General features: G+C 38.0%; 1 protein-coding gene across 3 annotated transcripts in view; it reads left to right on the forward strand.

Annotated features, from left to right (window-relative positions):
* The window catches only part of LOC126075153 (C-type lectin domain family 12 member A-like), a 99879-nt gene that overhangs the window by 3498 nt on the left and 72678 nt on the right, over window positions 1–23703 (forward strand). Inside the window, exons 2-5 of one of the 3 annotated variants that reach the window (XM_049882409.1) lie at window positions 633–731; window positions 1013–1180; window positions 2299–2450; window positions 4590–4696. In XM_049882409.1, coding sequence (XP_049738366.1) covers window positions 633–731; window positions 1013–1180; window positions 2299–2450; window positions 4590–4696 — 526 coding nt within the window. The remainder of the gene's footprint in view (window positions 1–632; window positions 732–1012; window positions 1181–2298; window positions 2451–4589; window positions 4697–23703) is intronic. The other 2 variants (XM_049882411.1, XM_049882410.1) reach the window with 2 other exon arrangements.

The following is a 23703-nucleotide window of genomic DNA, read 5'->3' on the forward strand; positions in this document are numbered from 1 at the left end:
AACTTACACATTTTCTTGGCAATCCTCCCTGTACTTCAAAATATTATTACACCACCAATTGAGTTGATGGGTATTTAACAGAAGTTTAGTAAGATTATCATGTGATCACCAAATTATATTTTCTTGAAATATCTAGTCTTCACACGTACACATAATGTATTTATAGAATACAATGACTTAATAATAATTCAGGGTGCTCTGGGGAATCCATACACAAAGGGAATTATTTTCTTTGTCACCCTATGTTAGCTGCTAAAGCAAGGAACACCCAGGTTACTTCTTTGTTAGTACGGCTGTTTGATTTCTCCCAAATGTGTACAAATAAGATAATAATGTATCCAGATTGGTTAACTTTCTCCCTCTCTCTTCTATAAATCTTGCTTTTGACTCTTCATTTCTTGAATTGGCCTATCAGTTTACTGCCTCTCCTGTGAGAATCAATTTGCATGCACACTAAATTTTTTTTACTTATTCTTGACTTCTTCTGAAAGGTTTTTTAAATGCCTGTGGTTTCTGGCAAATCATATTTCTTTAGAAGAAAATGTTTAAAAAAAATTGGCAAAAATCAATCAATCAGTCCCATTAAGAAGTATACCATTTCCAGACCTCTATGATGATTTTGCCTCCCACAGCACCTTCTGCTCCATCCCGGGTGTGGCGTCGAACAACCTGGGCCCTGAGTCTTCTATGCCTTCTACTGCTGATTGGATTGGGAATCTTGGGAAGCATATGTACGTATTCCTTCAGCACCTAGAATTGCATGAATTTTACAACCAAAATTTTCTCTTTGATTTGAGACATTAGGGTTATTATAGGTGATGTGTCCAAAAAGGGCACTTACAACTTGGTACATAAACAAAGTATTTAGTTTTTTCTCTCACTCCTGTGTAGCAACTACTTCTCTACCCCTTTAATCTGCTCAGTATTATTTCTGCAAAAAGGAGGTGCCAGTTCTATTCAGGGATAAAAATATTTGATTAGCTCTTTTTTTTTTTTTTTTTTTGATCTGGAGTTTACAGAACCTCGAAGATAGAAATGAGAAAACTGAATAAACTGCAAAATCTCAAAGAAGAACTTGAGAGAAATATTTCTCTGCAACACAGAAGCATCATGAATATTTCCATCACACTGCAAAAGATAGCCACCGAATTGTGTCGTGAGCTATACAAAACCCAAAAAGGTAGCCTTGAATTCCTCTCTGAGTTATTAGACAGTGAACTAAACTTTAGAGTCAATTGAGAATCATTTTGTCAGTAACTAAGGGCCTTTCCTGATGGAGCCGTTATTTGAATGAGGAGATTAAGTATTGCTGCCAGAGAACTCATTGATATTACCTCACACTTAGAAGAAAAATAGAAAAAGGAATAATAACTGTAAGCCCCCAAATTGTCAAGGAGTGACAGTTACCCATAAAACATTACACATTAATGGTGAGGCCAATCCCATTATTTTCATAGGATGCATTTTCTCTAATCTGACATTTACTACTGTTATTCTGAGGCACTGAGGTCAATAGAAGATAGTTTTGTTTTTTTTTTTTCTGAAAGGATATCACCGCATAGGCAACCTAGTTCCTAAATTATAGTCAATGCTTGAGGAGAAAAATAGTCAGTAGGAAAAAAATATTCAGGGATTATATTTGTAGTCTTATGAGCTGTCTGAACTCCTGAGAAGCCTCTGAAGTATCCAGTAAGTCAGAGAGCTAGAGGTGCTCTTATTGGAGAAGACAGGGTTCACGCAGGTATTTTGGGTTGATTCCCCCACATAGAATACTTCTTGTGATTAGATTTTATTGCCAGGGAGGGTTAAAAAATGAAATAAGGAGATAGGAAAAGTAATGAATCATCCTTCAGGACTCCTAAAGTAGGAAGACACACTAGACTGGAATCCAGGTGCTTAATTTGAAATGGGTGCTCCAGGTTATGTGTTGGACACATTATAGTGACATGTAACCCGTTGCTGTGGAGTCAGCTCTACTCATGGCAACCCCGTGCGTGTCAGAGTAGAACTGTGCTCTGTTTGATTTTCAGTGGCTGGTTCACTAGGCCTGTTTTCCAAGGTGCTTCTGGGTGGACTTGAACCTCTGGTGTTTTCATTAGCAGCCAAGTACATTCACCATTTTCAACACCTGGGGACTCCTTATTACAAGGTAGAGATCTAGAATATGGAATTCTTTTTCTTCTCTTCTGATTAAAAAAGAAGAAATACAAGTGAATTTAATCAATGTAATTCAGAGGTAAAGAGAAAAATGACAGAGAATAACAATACAGGTGACATGAAACCATGTTCTTCTTCCAGAGCACAAATGTAAACCTTGTCCAGAGAAATGGCTGTGGCATGAGGACACCTGTTATGGCTTATCTGATGATGCTGAAACATGGCAAAAGAGTATAAGCAGGTGTTCTGCTTGGAATGCCAGTCTACTGAAGATTACGTCAGAAAGTGTTTTGGTAAGGACCCACGTCTCTCTGCCTGTGAGGAAGGAAATCCCTTTTCCATCAAAGAATAGAAAGCAGTGGGACGTTTGGAGGGAGAGATATATTAACCCTGACATGATTCTGCCTATTTTAGTTGAGATATCAACTGACTTACCTCTGTGTATCATAGCCAAGATAAGTCGTATTATTCCTTAGCCTAGGACCTTAGGATCATTGGGGTCTTTAGAAACTGATGGGTGTACGCATAGATACAAAATACCCAGAATGCTCAGGTCTTAATATTTCCAACTGAAGCTCTGAAATCAAATCTCAGAACACAGCTTCTGAACATTTATCTAAAAACAGGGAATCTGGAGATTATTTCTAAGGGTTACTAATTCCATAAAATCTACACAGGGGGAAATTGTTTTCACCATTTTAGGTTTCTTTTTTTTTTTTTTTTTTTTAATGAAGAGAAAAAGTTAAGATATCCTAGGACAGCAGATGGTTTTGATGAAATAACTGTTGTCAGTCCCCATCTGCTTGGTTCTGCCTTATGGCTACCTTATGTACAACAGGATGAAATGGTGCCTAATCCTGAGCCATCTTCATGTTACAGACATTTTGAGCCCATTGCCATGGCTCCGATATCAATTCATCTCGTTAAGGGTTTTCTTCATTTTTGCTGACCCTTTACTTTATCAAATATAATCAATCTTAGAAAATATACTATCAGAATGCTCCTTAGAAATGAGGTTGACAAGGCTTTGGCTCACTCACATTGGACAGTTTCTCACGAAAGACCAATGCCTAGAAAAGGTCATCAAAATATGTAAAAGTAAATATTGAGCTGGGATGGCAAAGTCAAATACCAAGCATTTATATGGTACTGAGTCTTTGGAAACATGAGTTCTCTAGGAGGTTTATCTATTTATTTTACTTATTTAATGTTTCCTTGGGTCTAAATAATCTCTCCATGCTTTTTTATTACTCTGTTTTGATGTCTCAGGAAATAATCATATATTTATTCTTTAAGCAAAAGTACATTTTCCTAAGAGCCTCTGCTTCCCTGCTATGAGAATATTTGTCAATCTTTATACAACAGGTAATCATTCTCTTTCTCTTACCTATCCATCATTCTCAAATGACACATTCATAGTTACTTATTAAAAAAAAAAAAAGCCTGCAATAAGAAGAACAAATGTTACTTCAGCTGCATTGGGTTGATTCCAAATTCTGTTCTTATAAGCACTCTCGTCTGACTTTGCTGCATTTTTCACCTATTCTTTTTCCGTTTCTATTAACTTAAGTTTACAGTCATTAACTACCTCCTTTGCCCTGGACTGAATGTTTAATACTCAAATATTTGCATCCTGTAGCTTGTAAACTTTCATTGACCCTAACTTAAAGTTATGCATGGAAAGGTAGATCCTTTCTTCATGTGAGCCAGTACTTGATAGTATACAAATGCTGGAGGAAATCTTATAGTAAGGGGCACTGTGATGTAGGATCTAAATTAATGTTCAATATTATGTGCTGCCTTGGTACCACAGGGGGTGAAGGGGTGAAGGCTCAAATGGCCTAACTGCAAGTTCCCCACCCCCAGGGATTAGGTCCACTAGCCAAAGAACACTCCTTGTCACATGGACTAACATCAGCTCCTGCTTATCCCTGAGTAGTAGGCTAGGTATTTGTTTTCTGCCAGTTCACTGAATTATACAAACAAGCCATTCACATCCTCCCATAGGAACCAAGGGGCACCCCATCCTCTTGATAATACAGAGCCTGCCTCCGAAGCCCCTGCTTGTTCACACTGTTCCTGAGTACAACCCCTGTGTAGCCCTGCATGGCAGCTGATGTCCTCCTTCCCTGAGCTGAGTGCATGTGACTAAAAAACTGCTGCCCATCTCATCTGTGCAGTGCTGTGTGCTGTGTGTTCAGCCATTCCCCTCACCCTAGAGCAGGAATCCCTTCTTCACGACCTGCGTCATGAGTAGGTCATCAGAGCAGGCACTTTCTTTCCATTTCCTCTGATGGTGTTGACAAGTAGTAGTACAATGTTACCTAAAATATGTTACCTTTAAAAAGTACCTTGGAAAAAATCTTGTAAGGAGGTAATGTGCAGAAAGGAGAAAAAAAACAAACTAATCAGATCACCTCTATTTCTGGTAGGAATTTATACAATCCCAGGGGTTTCGTTACGTTTGGCTGGGATTATCTCCGAGGCTAAACAGACAAGACTATATGCTCTTGAAGGAGAAAATTAACTCTTCTGACTGGTAAGCCTCATTTCTTCCTGAATTTTTTCTATTTGGATTTGAGTGGAGTTATCGCCCTTTGGAACATTTAGATTCCAATCACAATGAGCTTCGTTTGGAACTGCATGCTTCAAGAACGCTTTTCTATCAGGCTTCTCTGATATTTGAAAATGTAGAAAGTTGCAATAAATGTCCTTATTTTGACCAATACTAAGTTTAAGAGCCACATATGGTAGAACTTCAGTGACTAATACTTTCATCTAAGGAAATTCTAAAGGTCAACCAAATTCACTGTACTCTAACCTACGCTAAAAATGGGACGAAGTGCTGGAGATACAAATAGAAGTGAAAGATTGATTCTTCTCTTAAGTTAGTTAACAATCGCATGTGCAGACTGATAAATAATCTAGAAATAAACAGAATAAGTGTAATAAATGCTTCATTAGAAATATATAAAATAACCAAAATAGATTTTAGCTTTGAAATGTGTGTTATAACTGACCTTTCAAATGGACATTTTTGAGTGAAGTATATAGAGACAGTCTAGAAGTGCATTTTAAGTCAAGGGAATGAAGTGAACTTAGCACGGCATATTGCATGCATGGGCAGTATCTAATATTTTGTTGTGTAATATCTTGAGGAATGTGTTTATGCCTATGCTATTATTAGTGGACCTTTATATTGTATTTGTTCAGCTTGTAATGGGAAAGAAACTTCACTGCTTTACATAAAAATGACTCTGAAATTCCGTTCTATTTTATAATCCCACATTTGGGAAGCAGATAGGCTCAGACCAAATAAAGAAACCAGAGCCTCAAAGTGGTGAATACAGTTGGAAGCCCAAGAGTGAACACTGGTCTGTTAGTTGAGAGAACTAACAGGAGAGAACTCAGCGGCACCTGTGTGGGGTGCTGCCGCACTGAATCTACACTGATTCCTGCATCCTCAGCACAGTGGGTCAGGAGCAAATGCAAGTTTGGTCATTTTGTTTGTTTTTTCCTTCAGAAAGAAATAGTGGGTTTAGGCTTTGGGGTCAGAAAAAAAGGTGGCACTATCTTTGATGGTTGAGCAATGAGAGGACACAATGGGGATAAGATATGTAAAAATGGAGGAAGAAGAATATATACTGTCAAGGTACTACTTGGTGTGAAGAACTAGAGGTAAAGTAGTGTATGTGTCAGGGGAGACTATAGATGGAATCTTGTTTTGAGAACACAGTAGAATAATGTGTGCTTAGTTGTAATTATAGCAAATGGGAAGGTAGGCTGTAATAGAGTGGAGAACACAGTAGATATTTCAAATTACCAAGAAGTAGTGATGAAAAAAAAAAAAAAACCTTTTGCCACCAATTTGTTTCCAACTCATAGAGAACCTGGCAGTAAAACGCATTAATGAGCTTGGGTGCTACCTGAAAGCCTGGAAGTTCAAGTCCACCCAGAGGTATCTCAGAAAGAAGGCCTGTTGATCTACTTTCAAAAAAGTAATTACTAAAACACCTATGGAGTACAGTTCTACTCTGTCACACATGGGTCATCATGAGTCGGAATTAACTAGAGGAAAAAAAAATTCATACATATATAATGAAATAAAATGGTGGATAAAGGACAAAAAATGAAGAAAAATAAAAATGAAAAAAACAGTGTGAAATAAGTAGTGAACATGGAGCAAGATGAAAGAATAAAATTAATATATCAAAAGAACTGAAGAAAGAAAGCTGAATCCTCTACAGACATGTTAAAACTGTCAAATGTTCTTAATAAATAAATTCAGTTATAAGTTGTTTCTAAAACATGGTGTCAGAGTACAAAAAAATTAAAAAAATAGCAAATACATATCAGGAAATGCAAATAAATAGAAAGCAATCTTATTATAATAATGATATTGTAATATTAATATCATTAACAGGAATTTCAAGTTAAAAGCCAAATATAAGACAAAGAGATATGTGATGACAAAAGGCTGGATTTATGAGACAGTAATTTTTTTTTTTTTAATAGTCTTAGCATATGTATACCAGACAATGTAGATTCTACTTCAGTAAACAAAACAATTTAGTAATTCAAAAACTTAATAAATAGAATTATAAAAATAAATTTTACTTTCCTCTTTCAGAGTGGAAACAGTTTTAAAGACTAAAAAAGGAGATAAGTAATATTATGAAAAGGATTGCTTATTTAAATATAAGAGTAAATTTGCAACCTACGAGCGAATATACAGATAGATAAGAATGGAGATATTTATCTAGTCTCTAAAGTATTTTCTTCAAAGATCAGCTACAAATTTTCAGGAAACAAACTTTAATAAATTCTAAATTTTAAGATTATTTTCTATTGATAACTTCAGATGAAAATTATAAAAAGGAGAAATCTGAACTTGAATTTAAAACATTTATTGCCCCAAAATAAATTCTAGGCAAAAAGCAAATTTTGTTAGAAAAATACTTCATAACGAAACTATAATAGCAGAAACTATACTCAGAGTAAGTCTTTAATGAGTATGTGATTAAAAATGAAAGACTAAGATAAAGGAGCATGTGAAAATACGTACTAATTAGTACCAGACTAACGCAGACTAGGAAAAAGTACCTAGAGATCCACTTCCAAAAATCAGCCAATGAAAACCCTGTGAATCACCACGACAGTCAGATCTGGTTGCACATGGGGTACTATGATGGGGGGGGGCGGCAACTAGATGTCAGCTGTGAGCAAAAAGAACAATAAATGCTGAAGAGAATAGAAAAAAAATTAAGGGAAACCATATGCTATGCTATGAATTTGAAAACAAAGTTAGTATACATCCACCATTCAAGGACAAAACTACAAGTGTATTGTTGTTAATTATTGTGGAGTTGGTTCCAACACAAGGCTACCCTGTGATAGCAGGACTAAACATTGCAGTTCCTGCTCGATCTTCAAGATCATGGTATATTTGAATCTATTGTGCCTATTGTGTCAAGTCATCTCACTGAGGGTTTCCCCTGTTTTCACTGGCCCGTATTTGCTAAACATGATGTCCTTTTCTAGCAATTGCTCTTTCCTGATGACTTACACAAAGGAAGAGAGCTGAAGTCTTGCTGTTCTGCCTTTTTTTTTTTTTAATTTTCTTTATTGTACTTCAGGTGAAAGTTTAAAAATCAAGTCAGCCTCTCATACAAAAGGCCATACACACCCCGCCATGCACTCCCATCTGCTCTCCCCTTAATGAGACGCCACATTCCGACTCTCCACCTGGTATTTCCCATGTCCATTCAACCAGCTCCTGTCCCTGTCTTCCTTCTCATCTCACCACCAGACAAGAGTCGCCCACATAGTCTCAGGTGTCTACTTGAGGCAAGAAGTTCACTCCTCACCAGCATCATTATCTCTCTTATACTCCAGGCCAATCCCTGTCTGTACAGTTGGTTTCAGGAATGGTTGCAATCTTGGGCTATCAAAGATTCCAGGGACCAAGATTTTCAGGTCCCTCCACTCTCAGTCAGACCACTAAGCCTGGACTATCTACAAGAATTTAAGTTCTGCATCCCACTGTTCTCCTGCTCCATCAGGTTTTCTCTGCAGTGATCTAGGGTAGCCGGTCACCATCTAGTTCTTTGGGTTGCAGGCTGATGGAGCCTCTGGCTTATGTGGCCCTTTGTGTCTCTTTGGGCTCCTATTTACCTTGTGTCTTTGGTGTTCTTCATTCTCCTTTGCTCCAGGTGTGTTGAGACCAATTTATGCATCTTAGATGGCTGCTTGCTAGCATATAAGACCCCAAATGCCTCTCGCCAAAGTGGAATGCAAACCCTTTTCTTAATACATTTTGTTATGCCAATTGAACTAGATATCCCCTGAAACCATGGTCCCCAGGCCCCTGTCCCTGCTACTCCGGTCTTCACAGCTTTTGACTGTATTCAGGAAACTTCTTTACTTTTGGTTTAGTCCAGTTGTACTATCACTGTGTTATGTGTTGCCCTTCCCTTCCCCTAAAAAAATTTTGTCTACTAAATTTTTTTTTTTTTTTATTCTAGTTAGTGAATACCCCTCTCCCTCCCTCCCCACCCTGGTTACCATCAAAAAATATTTTCTCCTGTGTTTAAACTTTATATGGAGTACTTATAATAGTAGTCTCATGCAATATTTGTCATTTTGAAATTGACTAATTTCATTCAGCATAACGCCTTCCAGATTCCTCTGCTTTATGAAATGTTTCAGATTCATTGTTCTTCATAATCATTGCATAGTATTCCATTGTTTGAATGTACCATAATTTATTTATCCGTTCGTCTGTTGATGGGCACTTTGGTTGCTTCCACATTTTTCTATTGTAAATAGTGCTGTAGTGAACATGGATGTGCACATATGTGTTCTTGTGAAGGCTCTTATTTCTTTACAGTATATTCCAAGGAGTGGGCTTGCTGGGTCCTATGGTAGTTCTCTTTCTGGATTTTTAAGGAAGGGCCAAATTGATTTCCAAAGTGGCTGTACCATTTTACATTCCCACCAGCAGTGTATAAGTGTTCCGATCTCTCCACAGCCTCTCCAACATTTATTATTTTGTGTTTTTGGGATTAATGCCAGCCTTGTTGGAGTGGGATGGAATCTCATTGTAGTTTTGATTTGCATTTCTCTAATAGCTAATGATCAAGGGCATTTCCTCATGTATCTGTTAGCAGGCTGAATGTCTTCTTTGGTAGAGTGCCTGTTCATATCCTTTGCCAATTTTTTAATTGAGTTATTTGTCTTTTTGTTGTTGAGTTTTTGCAGTATCATGTAGATTTTAGAGACCAGGTGCTGATCAGAAATGTCATAGCTAAACACTTTTTCCTAGTCTGTAGGTTATCTTTTTATTCTTTTGGTGAAGTCTTTGGATGAGCATAGGTGTTTGACTTTTAGGAGCTCCCAGTTATCTAATGGAAACCCTGGTAGCATAGTGTTTAAGAGCTATGGCTGCTAACCAAAAGATCAGCAGTTCGAATCTGCCAGGTGCTCCTTGGAAACTGTATGGGGCAGTTCTACTTTGTCCTATAGGGTCGCTATGAGTCGGAATCGACTTGACAGCAACGGGTTTGGTTTGGTTTTAGTTATCTAACTTCTCCTCTGGTGTGTGTACAATGTTAATAATATCACCTGTACTGTTTATGACATATGACTCCTACTGTTGTCCCTATTTTTTCTTCCAAGATCTTCATCATTTTAGATTTTATATGTAGGTCTTTGATCCATTTTGAGTTGTTTTTGAGCATGATGTGAGGTATGGGTCTTGTCTCATTTTTTTTTGCAGTTGGATGTTCAGTTATGCCAGCACCATTTGTTGAAGAGACTGTCTTTTCCCCATTTCACTGTATTGGGGCCTTTGTCAAATATCAACTGCTCATATGTGGATGGATTTATGTCTGGATTCTCAGTTCTGTTCCATTGGTCTATGTATCTGTTGTAGTACCAGTACCAGACTGTTTTGACTACTGTAGTAGCTTAATAGGTTCTAAAATCAGGTAGTGTGAGGCCTCTCACTTTGTTCTTTATCTTTAGTAATGCTTTACTTATCCGGGGCCTTTTTCCCTTCCATATGAAGTTGTTAAACAATGTCATTGGTATTTGGCTCGGGATTGCACTGTATCTATAGATCACTTTGGGTAGAATAGACATTTTTTCAATATTGAGTCTTCCTATCCACGAACAAGGTATGTTCTTCCACTTATGTAGGTCTCTTTTGGTTTCTTGCAGTAGCGTCTTATAGTTTTCTTATATAGGTCTTTTACATCTCTGGTTAGATTTACTCCAAAGTATTTGATCTTCTTAGGGGCTATTGTAAATGGTATTGATTTAGTGATTTCCTCTTCAACGTTCTCTTTGTTGGTGTGGAGGAATCCAACTGATTTGTGTATGTTTACCTTGTATCCTGATATTCTGCTAAACTCTACTATTAGTTTCAGTAGTTTTCTTGAGGATTCTTTAGGTTTTTCTGTGTATAAGATCATGTCATCTGCAAACAGAGATAGCTTTACTTCTTCTTTGTCAATTTGGATGCGCTTTATTTCTTTATCTAACCTAATAGCTCTGGCTAGGAGCACCAGCACAATGGTGAGTAAGAGTAGTGATAAAGGGCATCCTTGTCTGGTTCCCACTCTCAAAGGGAATGCTTTCAGTCTCTCTCTGTTTAGGGTGATGTTGGCTGTTGGCTTTGTATAAATGTGCTTTATAATGTTTAGGAATTTTCCTTCTTTTCCTATTTTGCTGAGAGTTTTTATTATGAATGGGCGTTTGACTTTGTCAAATGACTTTTCTGCATCAGTTGATAAGATCATGTGGTCTTGTCTTTTGTTTTATTTATGTGATAGACTACACTGATTGTTTTTCTAAAGTTGAACCATCCCTGCATCCGGGTATGAATCCCACTTGGTCCTGGTGAATTATTTTTTTGATATGTTGTTGAATTCTATTGGGTAGAATTTTGTTGAGGATTTTTGCATCTAAGTTCATGAGGGATACAGGTCTGTAGTTTTCTTTTTTGTGTTGTCTATACCTGATTTTGGTATCAGGGTTATGCTGGCTTCATAGAATGAGTTGGGGAGTATTCCATCCTTTTCTATGCTATGAAATACCTTTAGCAGTAGTGGTGTTAAGTCTTCTCTGAAAGTTTGGTAGAATTCTCCAGTGAAGCCATCAGGGCCAGGGCATTTCTTTGAGGGGTTTTTTAAAATTACGTTTTCAGTCTCTTCTTTTGTTCTGGGTTTATTCAGCTGTTCTGTCTCTTTTTGTGTTAGTTTAGGTCGGTAACGTGTTTCTAGAAATTCATCCATTTCCTCTAGGTTTTCAAGGTTGTTACGGTACAGTTTTTCATAGTATTCTGTTATGATTCTTTTAATTTCAGTTTCATCTGTTGTGATATCACCCATCTCATTTCTTATTTGGATTATATGCTTAGTCTCCTGTTTTTCTTTTGTCAGTCTGGCCAATGGTTTATAGATTTTGTTCATCTTTTCAGAGAATCAGCTTTTGGTCTTGTTAACTCTTTCAATTGTGTTTCTGTTCTCTATTTCATTTAATTCTGCTCTAATTTTTATTATTTGCTCTCTTCTGGTGACCGAGGGTTTCTTATTTTGCTCTCTTCCTATTTGTTCAAGTTGTAGGGATAATTCTTTGATTTTGGCCCTTTTTTCTTTTTGTATGTGTGCATTTATTGACATAAATAGACCTTTGAGCACTGCTTTTTTTTTTTTTTGAGCACTGCTTTAGCTGTGTCTCAAAGGTTCTGATAGGAAGTATTTTCATTCTCATTGGATTCAATGAAGTTCTTTATTCTGTCTTCAATTTCTTCTTTAATCCAATCATTTTTGAACAAAGTGTTCAGTTTCCATATGTTTCATTTCTTTTCCCTGATTTTTCTATTATTGACTTCTAGTTCTATGGGTTTATGGTCAAAGAAGATGTTTTGTAATATTTTGAAGTTTTGGCTTCTGTTAAGACTTGCTTTTTATCCTAATATGTGGTCTATTCTAGAGAATGTTCCATGTGCGTTGGAAAAGAAAGCGTATTTGGCTGCTGTGGGTGGAGTGTTCTGTATATGTCTACAAGGTCAGGTTGGTTGATTGTGGCATTTAGCTGTTCTGTGTGTTTATTGAGCTACTTTCTGGATGTTCTCTCCTTTACTGGAAGTGGTGTGTTGATGTCGCCTACTATTATGGTGGAGCTGTCTATCTCACTTTTTAATGCTGTTAGAGTTTGTCTTATGTATCTTGAAGCTCTGTCATTGGGTGCATAAATATTTAATATCCTCCTGGTATAAACCAAACCAAACCAAACCCAGTGCCGTTGAGTCGATTCCAACTCATAATGACCCTACAGGACACAGTAGAACTGCCCCTTAGAGTTTCCAAAGAGAGCCTGGTGGATTTGAACTGCCGACCCTTTGGTTAGCAGCTGTAGCACTTAACCACTACGCCACCAGAGTTTCCTCCTCCTGGTATAGTGTTCCTTTAATCATTATATATTGTCCTTCTTTATTGTTTGTGGTAGATATATGTTTTATGTTTTTTTGGTCAGAAATTATAATAGGTACTCCTGCTCTTTTTTGCGTATTGTTTGCTTGGTATATTTTTTCCCATGCTTTGAGTTTTAGTTTGTGTCTAAGTCTAAGGTGTGTCTCTTGTAGGCAGCGTATAGACGGATCACGTTTTTTTTTCCATTCTGCAACTCTCTGTCTCTTTATTGATGCATCTAGTCCATTTACATTAAGCATGATTAGAGCCCGGCATGAGTTTAGCACTGTCATTTTGATGTCTTTTTTGTGTGTTGTTGACAGTTTAATCTTTCCACTTATTTTTTTGTCCTGAGTAGTTTTTCTTTGTAAATTGTGTGATCCTCTTTTTCATTGCTGTTGATTTGTTTTTGCTGTCTTTATGTTTTTCTTTTCTTTTTATGTGTAGAATTTTTAGTCTCCTTTGTTGTTACTTTAATATTTACCCCTATTTTTGTAAGTTTAAACCTATCTTGTATATTCCTATATCACTTTGATATCTTCTCCGTATGGAAGACCTATGACTGGGCTATTTAGTCCCTCTTTATTGATTTAATGCTGTCATCTTTTACATAAATGGCATGGCTGATTCCCTGTTTTGAGGTTTTTTTTTTTTTAAATCTTGATTTATTTTTGTGATTTTCCTGTCCGGGTTTATATGTGGTTGCTCTGTCCTGAGTTCTAGTGTTGTGTTGATATCTGATATTATTGATTTTCTAACCAGAGAATTCCCTTTAGTACTTCTTGTAGTTTTGGTTTGGTTTTTGCAAATTCCTTAAGCTTCTGTTTATCTGGAAATGATTTAATTTCACCTTCATATTTCAGAGGCAGTTTTGCTGGCTATATGATTCTTGGCTGGTTGCTATGAGTCAGAATCAACTCAACGGCACTGAGCTTGTTTTTTTTTTTTCCTTTGGAATGCTTTATATATATCATCCCTTTGCATTTTTCCCTACGTGTTTTCTACTGATTGGTCCAAGCTCATTCTTATTGATTTTTCCTTGTAGGTAAATTTTCCCTTATCTCTGTCCGCTATTAAAATTTTCTGTTTACCTTTGGTTTTGGCAAGTTTCCTTATAATATGTTTTGGTGACTTTCTTTTATGATCTACCTTGTATGGGGTGCAATGAGCATCTGGGATAGATATCCTTTCATCTTTCACGATGTCAAGGAAGTTTTCTGCCAACAAATTTTAAATGATTTTTCTCTGTATTTACTGTTATCCCTCCCAGTTCTGGTACTCCAATCACTCGTAGGTTATTTTTCTTGATAGAGTCCCAGATGATTCTTAGGGTTTTTCATTTTTTTTAATTCTTTTATCTGATTTTTCTTTGAAGGTATTGTTGCCAAATGTTTTATTTTCAAACTCACTCATTCTGGCTTCTGTCTCCTCAATTCTACTCTGCTGACTTTCTACTGAGTCGTCTAATTCTAAAATTTTATTGTTAATCTTCTGAATTTCTAATTGCTGTCTCTCTATGGATTCTTGCAGCCTCTTAAGTTTTTCATTATCTCATGAATAATCTTCTTAATATCCTCAACTGCTTTATCTGTGTTCTCCTTGGCTTGTTCTGCTTTTGCCTGATCTCCTTCCTGATGTCTTGAAGAGTTCTGTATATTAATCTTTTGTATTCTAAATCTGGTAATTCCAGGAATACTTCTTCACCTGGAAGACTGCTTGATTCTTTGCTCTGGGAGTTCGTTGAAGCAGTCATGGTCTGCTTCTTTATGTGATTTGATATCGACTGTTGTCTCTGAGCCATCTATAAGTTATTGTATTAATTTATTTTATGTTCGCTCACTATGTCCTAGCTTCCTGCTTTCTTTTGTTTTGATATACCCAAATAGGCTACTAGAGTGAGCTAACTTGACTATTGGAGCCTTTGAAGCACTAATGCCCTGTTACCACATGACTAGAGCTATTACCAAGTATATGATCCTAGGAGTCCATTCACTATTCTTGTATGTATTCAGCTCAGGTTTCCTGGTAGTCTGTCACCTAGTGTGTGGTGCAGGCTCTCACCTACGATCTTACAGGAACAGTGGTGATTGGTATGATTGGTGCATGTGCACTTTTTGGTAGCAGCAGGGCGTCACACTTTGAGGAAGGCAGGGGGCTGATAACCTTCCCCTGAATGTGAGGAAGGCACATCCCTGTTCTCTAGAGCACTTCGCGGGTGGGCTCTGTAGCTATACCAGTGTTTTTAACTGTAAGGTCTGGTAGGTACCAGTTTCCCTTGGAGCCTTGCCGCAGGTGGATAGGTGGTATGGGTGGAGTCTCCAGTTCAGGCCCTAGCTGTGGGTAGGTAAGGGTCGTGTTTAATAGGCAGAGAGGTATCAGACGTCAAAAACCTGCCTTTCCACTGCACAGCTAAAACAGTTAGAGTCAGACCTCGAACAGATTGATCCTTGCAATATAACAGCCAGATCTTATCTGATGTAATGGGGGCCACCTGGATCTATGCAGGGGTGGAGACAAGGTCTGTGAACTGCTTGTGCCTTGACTGGAGCCACTTTTGCTCTTGAGTTTCCAGATTAAGGGAGTTAGCAGAATATTTTTTTCCACATTGGTTAATTTGTTCCTTCTCCAGGAACAGGGGAATGCCCATCTCAGGTCCAGGGAAATCAACTGTTAATGAAGCTAGCAAGGGCTGAGGGAGGAGGGATTAGATAGATGAGAGAGTTCTTTCAAAAGATGGACCTATTAGATTTGTGCAGTAAATTATACAAAATCATTTATCTTCTGCAGAGAACTCTGTTTTATATCAGATTCTAGAGGTGTGTGTAGATTGTGTGTGCTGGCTCCATTTTGTGCTTGGGGCCAGGGTTGCGGTACCTCATTTATCTTCTTTTGCCGAAGCAACCGTGTCCTTTATGCCACTGCCAGCCCCGCGGCTGTCACACCTGGGGTTACGGGGTATGCCTTTTCTCTTGCTTTCTTTCATTGAAGCAACCATGTCCCAGAACACTACTGCCACTCCCACCACAGGGCAATAGGGATTGTAGCACCACCGCTGACTCACCATCTCCTTCCTGTTCCTGCACCTTCTTTCCCTGCCCCTGTCCTCAGTCCAATTTTTTAACTTTGCCTTTGATGTTCAGAGTTCATATCTTGCCATATATGTAATTGACTCACTTTTCTTTTTGGACTTTGTTTTATGATGCATCTGACTACTCCGCCATCTTGGCCCTGCCTGTATCCTCACTTCTAAGGAGCATTCTGCTTCTACTTCTAAGTCCAATTTGTTTGTTTTCCTGCTACTGGGTCTCTGCTGCCTTTAGTGTTACCTCTTGCTCTTTCTCTTCATCTCCTGGTTCCAGGAGCTTCTCAGTGCAGGGATCCCAGTTCCAAAGGATGATCTGGCTCTCCTTCCATGGTGGATGTAGGATCCACTCTCATGCCTCTGGGGTGGCTCATTTAATCCCAGGGGGATGGCAAAAATGACCAATCCCATTGGTAGACCTCAATTACCCTTTAACACAGTCAGTCCCGGTCACTTGAGTGGGAGTTACAAGGTCATGGATAGAAAGGCCAGAAAAAAGTGATACATCTCAACTCAAGGTATAACAATTTTCTGAATATGCCTTTTTGTATACTTTTGACTTTTTAAACTATCTTATACTTCAGATTAAAAAAATACACAATGATTTCAAAAAATAAGACAAACCCCTCATATCCACTATTTTGATTATATGTACTCAAACCAAAGACAAGAACATTATAAATATGTATTGAACTGTGCTTATAAGTTAACTTTTCACAGTTATGTGGGTTAGAATGTAACTTTGAGGACTAAGGTGCACCTGACCCAAGCCATGGTATTTTTAATTGCCTCATACGCTTGCAAAATCTGGAGATTGAATGAGGAAGCCAGAAGAATTAATGCCTTTGAATTATAGTGTTGGAAAAGAATACTGAATATACCATGAACTACCAGAAGAATGATCAAATCTGTCCTGGAAGAAGTAAAGCCAGAATGCTCATTAGAAGCAAGGATGGTAGGACTTCATCTCACATATTTAGGATATGTTATCTAGAGGGGCCAGTCCCTGGAGGACGTCATGCTTGTAAAGTAGAGGTCTAGTGAAAGAGAGGAAGACCCTCCTTGTGATGAACTGACACAGTGGCTGTAACAACTGGCTCAAGCATAATAGCGATTATGAGGATGATGCAGAACCAAGCAGTGTTTTCTTCGATTGCATGTAGGGTCCTTTGAGTTCAAACAGAGTTGACAGCACCAATCAACGACAACAAGGATTAGAAATTCTGAAACTATTTCATGTGAATTCTTTTTGTTGTTGTTAGGTGCCCTCGAGTCAATTCTGACTCACAGCGACAACCCTATGTACCACAGAATACCATCCTCCTGCACCATCCTCACAATCATTATGCTTGAGTGCATGGTTGCAGCCACTGTGCCAATCCATCTAATTTAGCATCTTCCTCCTTTTCACTGACCCTCTTCTTTACCAAGCATAATGTCCTTCTCCAGGGACTGGTGCCTCCTGACAACATATTCAATGTATGTGAGACAAAGTCTCACCATCTTTCCTTTAATAAGCATTCTGGCTGTACTTCTTCCAAGACAAATTTGTTAATTCTTCTGGCAGTCCATGGTATATTCAATATTCTTCACCAACACCATAATTCAAAGGCATCAATGTTTTTTCGGGCTTCCTTATTCATTGTCCAGCTTTCAGGTGTATACAAGACAATTGAAAATGCCATGGCTTGGGCCAGACACATCTTAGTCCTTAACGTGACATCTTTATTTTTTAACACTTTAAAAAGTTCTTTTTGGAGAAGGTTAGGCCAATGCAATGCATCATGTGAATTCTAGCATTGAGCAAATGAGTAAACAATAAATTTATTTTGGAAAGCGGGAGCCAAGTTTCCTTCTTTCACAGAAGAGAATTATGAATAAGGAAAGGAGATAGGGTAGTGCAAAACCTTTGGTGTTAGATTTGCATGGTAGGCCTGGTTTTAAAGATACATAGATTGACGGCAAGCATATACTTCTACTCTGATTCTTCCATTGTTGCCTGCCAAGGGCTCCATATAACACCCCTTTTGCCACAGACACTTGAGTATCATTGGATTTGCTGGATCATATCACAGAAGCTTGAACTGCAGTCTAGATCTGCCGACACACCTTCTATTGCTCTTATTTCTATTGTAAATTACTGCATATATTGGTGATTCTGTACTTGATCAACTTAGCGCACTCAAATATGGTATATGTTGTCTCCAAATCCTAAAAAAATGTTGTGCTGTGCTTTTTTTGTTTTGTTTTTGGAGATGATATCTTGACATGCTCCATACCACTGAGTCCCCCAGGAACCACACTGAGATGGTAGGCCCTTGAATTATTGTGGAGATTATCTCTAACTTTCTAGCTAATTCCAGCTCATTAAACTAGTGTGATGTTTTGTAAAATGTCTAGGTGACCTCGATCTCTGTGTATTAAATTATTTGCAGAGTGGAGGAATCATATAGGAATGAGACCAAATATAAGGAGCTATGTTTATTTGCTTCAATAAAGATTTGACATCTGAGACAGTATCTGGTTAAGTTTAGTATTGTTTATAGCCATTGTTGAAGATTCATCTGACTTCTGTATAGTCCAAATAAGTCAGTTAAACAGGGATGAATTAGGTAGCACATTCCTTCATTTTCAAGGCATTGATTGTGGCATTAATTTACTATACACCCAGGGATGTGGTATTACTTCAGGTTAACTCTCTTTATAGAGAAAGGAAGTTCTAGGAGCTTTCACTTGGCCCTTCTATCATAACACACCTCACCCTGTCAGAGAACCAACATGGGGATTGTGAAATTTGCCAAACTGATTTATTCCAATTATACATTCAGAAATCAGAGAAATAATCATAGGGCATATCTCTTTACTAACTGGGCATACTGGTAGCCACACATAAGCCAATATTCCATCTATCAACTGACTACCTACCATAAGTTGCCATTTGGGCTAGTGATTCACAGTGGTGTTTTGGGGCTTACAGGAATTAGCATCAATTCAGTGTCTCATTACCCCTGATTTGTTTGGATATCCCTCCTCCCCAGCCAAAGTCATTGGAATGAGTGGCTCTAGGCTTTCAGGACTTCCTTTGGGGACGTTTTTGAGGGATATTTAAGGTGCATCCTTGCAGTAATGCTATAGGATCCTTCCTAAACAGTCACAATCCTCTTTTCAATTAAGGAGCTATGGGCCTGTGAATTGGCTTAGGTCAGGAAACAGGATAAGAAGTTGTAATTCTCAATTGTGGCAACTGAAATCAGGTTTTCGGACACCAGAACAAAAAGATTTTCTGATACACCTGTCTATCTCTATCTGTGTGTATAGGGTCAGATTACCCAGTAAGCAAGGTAAGTATGGGCTTACTTTATGCTTACTTACTAATCTGGAGTGAGCAACTTCACGTGGGAAACCCATGTGGTGTAACCCATGTGAAACTGTTCACTACAGATTAGTAAAGCACTAGTACGCCCATGTTTACCTTGTTTACTGGGTAATCTGTCCCTATCAGGGATTGTAAATTTGAAAAAAGGCTCTGATCCTGTAGGAAGGTGCTGTGGGATTTGGAGAGAGACAGATGCCAGCCATGCCTAGAAGCAGAATCTTTTTCTTTTATTTTTCTTTGATATCTAGGTCTGTATTTAATAAGAAAGATACATGGACTATATATAGAAAACTAAACCATTTTAAGCAAAGTAATAAAACAAAACGTGAACTATAAGAAGTCAACTGATGTTCCTAAAAAAAATTCTATATTATTAAGAGATTAAATCTCCACTAGTTAATTTATACACATTTAGTCCATTGCTACTGAGAATCCTACTAGGATTACTGGTTGTTCATATTTGATTAATTATAATTTGCAATTAGGCAAATGCCATTGTAGTTTTCTGAAAGAATTGAAGCTTTATAATGGAAATTTCTTAGGCAGGTACTAAAAACTATCAAGTTACTAGAATATAAAAATCTGCTGGCGTTGAGTCAACCCCATGTGATACAGAGTAGAACCCCGTGTGCATCGTAGGATTTTCAGGCTGTCATCTTTAGGGAGCAGTTCACTAGGCATTTCTTCTAGGGATTTGTAGGTGGATTAAAACCACCAGCCTTTAGATAGGCAGTTGATTACACCCCACTTGTGCAACTCAGGCTCCTGTAACTAAGATCTGGTGACGGAAAAATAGATAAATGGAACAGCATAACTTAGACAAAAAAAAAAAAAAAGGTATCCAGGGAATTTAATAACGATTAGACATTGAAATTTCAGATTATTGGGAAAAAAAGGAAGTACAAAACAAATTAGCAGGCACAATTAGTTATTCACTTGAATGAAAACATATTTATATTTCCACTTAATACTTCAAATAAACTAAAAATATAAATGGAAGCAATACATTTATAAGACACTAGAAAAATATGAGGAGCCCTGGTGGTACAGTACTGAGGCACTCGGCTGCTAACCGAAAGGTCAGCAGTTAGACCCCACCAGAGGCTCCGTGGAACAAAGACGGGGCACCTTAAAAGCAAAATCTTTGACGTGTTGAAAGAATGTGAAATTTTTCATTACAGACGATCTGGTAAGCAAGGTAAGCACTGTGCTTACCTTCCTATTGGATAATCTATTCTTGTGTATTTATCTCCCTGGGTGGCCTAAATGGTTAAGCTTTCAATTACTAGATGAAAGGTTGGTGGTTCGAACACATTCAGAGGTACCTCGGCAGACAGGCCTGGTGATCTGCTTCCAAAAGGTCACAGCCTTGAAAATCCTGTGGAGCAGTTCTGTTCTCCACACATTGGGTGGTTATGAGTCAAAAGTAACTCAATTGTATACAACAAAAACAACAAATACACACACACACATACATACGTATGTAAACCCAAAACCAAACAAACCTATTGCTGTCAAGTCAATTCGGACTTATAGTGTCACAACAGGACAGGATAGAACTGCAGCATGGGGTTTCCAAAGAGCACCTGGTAGATTCAAACTGCCAGCCTTTTGGTTAGCAGTTTTCAGTATGGATTACACCTCAACATAAAGAAAACAAAAATCCTAACAATTGGACCAATAAGCAACATGATGATAAACAAAGATTGAAGGTGTCAAGGATTTCATTTTACTTGGATCCGCAATCAACACCCACGGAAACAGCAGTCAAGAAATCAAACAGTACATTGCATTGGGCAAATCTGTTGCAAAAAACCTCTTTCAAGTATTAAAAAGCATAGATGTCACTTTAAGGCATGCCTAACCCAAGCCATGGTGTTATGGATTGCCTAATATGCACATGAATGCTAGATAATGAAAGAAGATGAAAAAGAATTGATGCCTTAGAATTATGGCATTGATGAAGAATATTGAATATTCCATGGACTGCCAAAAGGATGAACAAATCTGTCTTGGAACCAGTATAGCCAGAATGTTTATTGGAAGCAAAGATGATGAAACTTTGTCTCACAAATTTTGGATATGTCATCAGGAGGTGGAAACCATGGTAGCGTAGTGGTTAAGTGCTACAGCTGGTAACCAAGAGGTCAGCAGTTTGAATCTGCCAGGCGCTCCTTGGAAGCTCTATTGGGCAGTTCTACTCTGTCCTATAGGGTCGCTATGAATCGGAATCGACTCGACGGCAGTGGGTTAGTTATTGTTTGGTTTTCATCAGGAGGCACCAGTCGTTGGAGGCGGACTTCATGCTTGGTGAAGAAGAGGGTCAATGAAAAAGAAGAACCTCATCAAGAGGAACTAACAGTGACTGCAACAATTGGCTCAAGCATAACAACGATTGTGAAGATGATGCAGGACCAGGCAGTGTTTTGTTCTGTTGTACACAGGGTTGTCCTGAGTCAGAACCAACTCCATGGTGCCTAACAACAACAACAACAACACACTGTTAAATTTTATATTTGATTATCATAAATAAGACTATTGTTATAAGCTGTTTAGAAGTTCACTAATTCTCAGGCCATGACTTAAATGGGCGGTAAAAACCCTGAGCTTATTATTTTCTTTCTGTAAGTGCTCCTGTGCACTCGCAAAATTCCATCCCACACCATAGTCCTCGTAGTTGTCATTATTACCTTAAGATTTAGTGCAGCACGACTGGGGTTTTCAAGGCACTTGCTTCAGTTGGTACTTCATCACAATTAATCAGAGATTATACCCTGATAATGGTGATGCCTCTAAGTTTCTTGGATCATTAATATCTCATTTTCCACTGGCAAGGAGCTGAGCACTGGGCTGAAGCTAAAGACTTGAACAAATTAATCCCAATATCACATCTTCAAGTGTCTATCTCCACAGGCCAGTCCTTTAGCAATTCTTTATCATTCAGGGTTAATTCAGGAAATGGAAGTAATCACCAGCAATTTGAACAAGATAAATTGAATGCTAAGAGTTATTAACTGGCAAGAGGAGATTACCTCTAGCAAAGAAAGAGCTCTAGAGCTGAAATCCATGAGAGATGAGGCCCCAAGGAGCAGTTCCCAAAGAAAGTTCTTGAAACTTATGGGAGGGTCCCCACCCAAGCCTGAATTTATGACTTTCCCACCCTTGGAAAGGGTGTGTTTGTGGCCTACTAGATGGCAGAGAAGCTCTCTGAGTTCCTGCAGGCCAGGGCTGGCAAAAAGAAAGCCTCCTGCTGGTGAAACTCCATGTATCCATTAACTGGAATGTTGCAAACACTCATTCTTTAAGGACTCTCTCTTCTGAGGTGTTAGCAAAACTACTTGGGAAATCACCTGCTGCAATATTGGGGTGAGTTTCAGGGAAATCACTCATTGGATTCCAACAAACTTAATGGAACCTCTTCCACTAAGAAGCTGCTCCCTGGAGATCTAGCAAAAATCACAGGGCAATTGTTTAAGGAAGTACTGACACAATTTCCAGGAGGGTGTATTGCACTGTGTGTCCAGCATACAACTGGCAAAAAGAATTACCCACAAGTCACGCTGCCATAGGAGCAAAGGACAAAATCATCAAAACAAGGAATTAATTCCCTTTTTTGTGCAGTGTCCCTGAAACTCCCTGTACTAATAAAGGCCATGGGGAAGTACCTACAGTGTCCTAAAACAGGGCAAAAAAATGGGTGGATTTGGGACTGAAAGGCTACAAACTGAAAACTAGCACTTGGTGTATTTAATTATAAAAATTCCTGAGTATTTTAGAAATTTTCTTTTTTTTTCCATTAAACTTGAGTTATTTAAGAGTGCACGTGCTTCGCATGCAAGTATATGGGGGAATTTTCACATATCTCTCTTCCATTATTCTCAAAATTAATTAGGCTTTGGTCCTAGAATGTTGTCTGAATATTACATATTATTTTATATTTGTTGAGAATTGGTTTTTTACCCAGTACATTTACAAAATTTGTAAATATCTTGATTGCCTGAGAAAATGTGTGGTTTTCGTGTTGATAAATGTAGGATTTGTATAGGTCGATTAGATCAACTTTATTAATTATGAGGTTTAAATCTTCTACTTTTTTTTTTTGGTTGTTTGATCAATGTCAGGGAAGTATATTGAAATTTTTCACTACAGCGGTCTTAGGTTACATTCTATCTGTACTTCTGTCATACATACTGACACTATTTCTTTAAGTTTATGCACATTTACTTTTTAAATTTTTGTTATATTGAAACTTACACTGGTTCTTTCTTTTTTGTTTAATGTTTATTTTGTCTGATATTAATTTATTTTCACTGATATCATTTTGGAGCCCTGGTGGCAAAGTGGTTAAGAGCTCAGGCTGCTAACCAAAAGGCCTGCTGTCAAATTCACCAGCCGCTCTTTGGAAGCCCTATGTGGCAGTTCTACTCTGTTCTATAGGCTCGCTGTGAGTTGGAATCAACTCAATGGCAAAGGGTTTGGCTTGATATCATTTTAGCTAATATTTGCATGATACCTTCTTTCAATTGTTTATATTTTACATTTCTGTGTCTCTTCTAAGTAATTTTACTGTGAGCGAAATGAGCCTGTTCCAGACCGGGGAAACATCTCCTCAG

Source organism: Elephas maximus, chromosome 4 (genome assembly GCF_024166365.1).
Source record: "Elephas maximus indicus isolate mEleMax1 chromosome 4, mEleMax1 primary haplotype, whole genome shotgun sequence".
In the NCBI taxonomy this organism is placed as follows: domain Eukaryota; kingdom Metazoa; phylum Chordata; class Mammalia; order Proboscidea; family Elephantidae; genus Elephas; species Elephas maximus.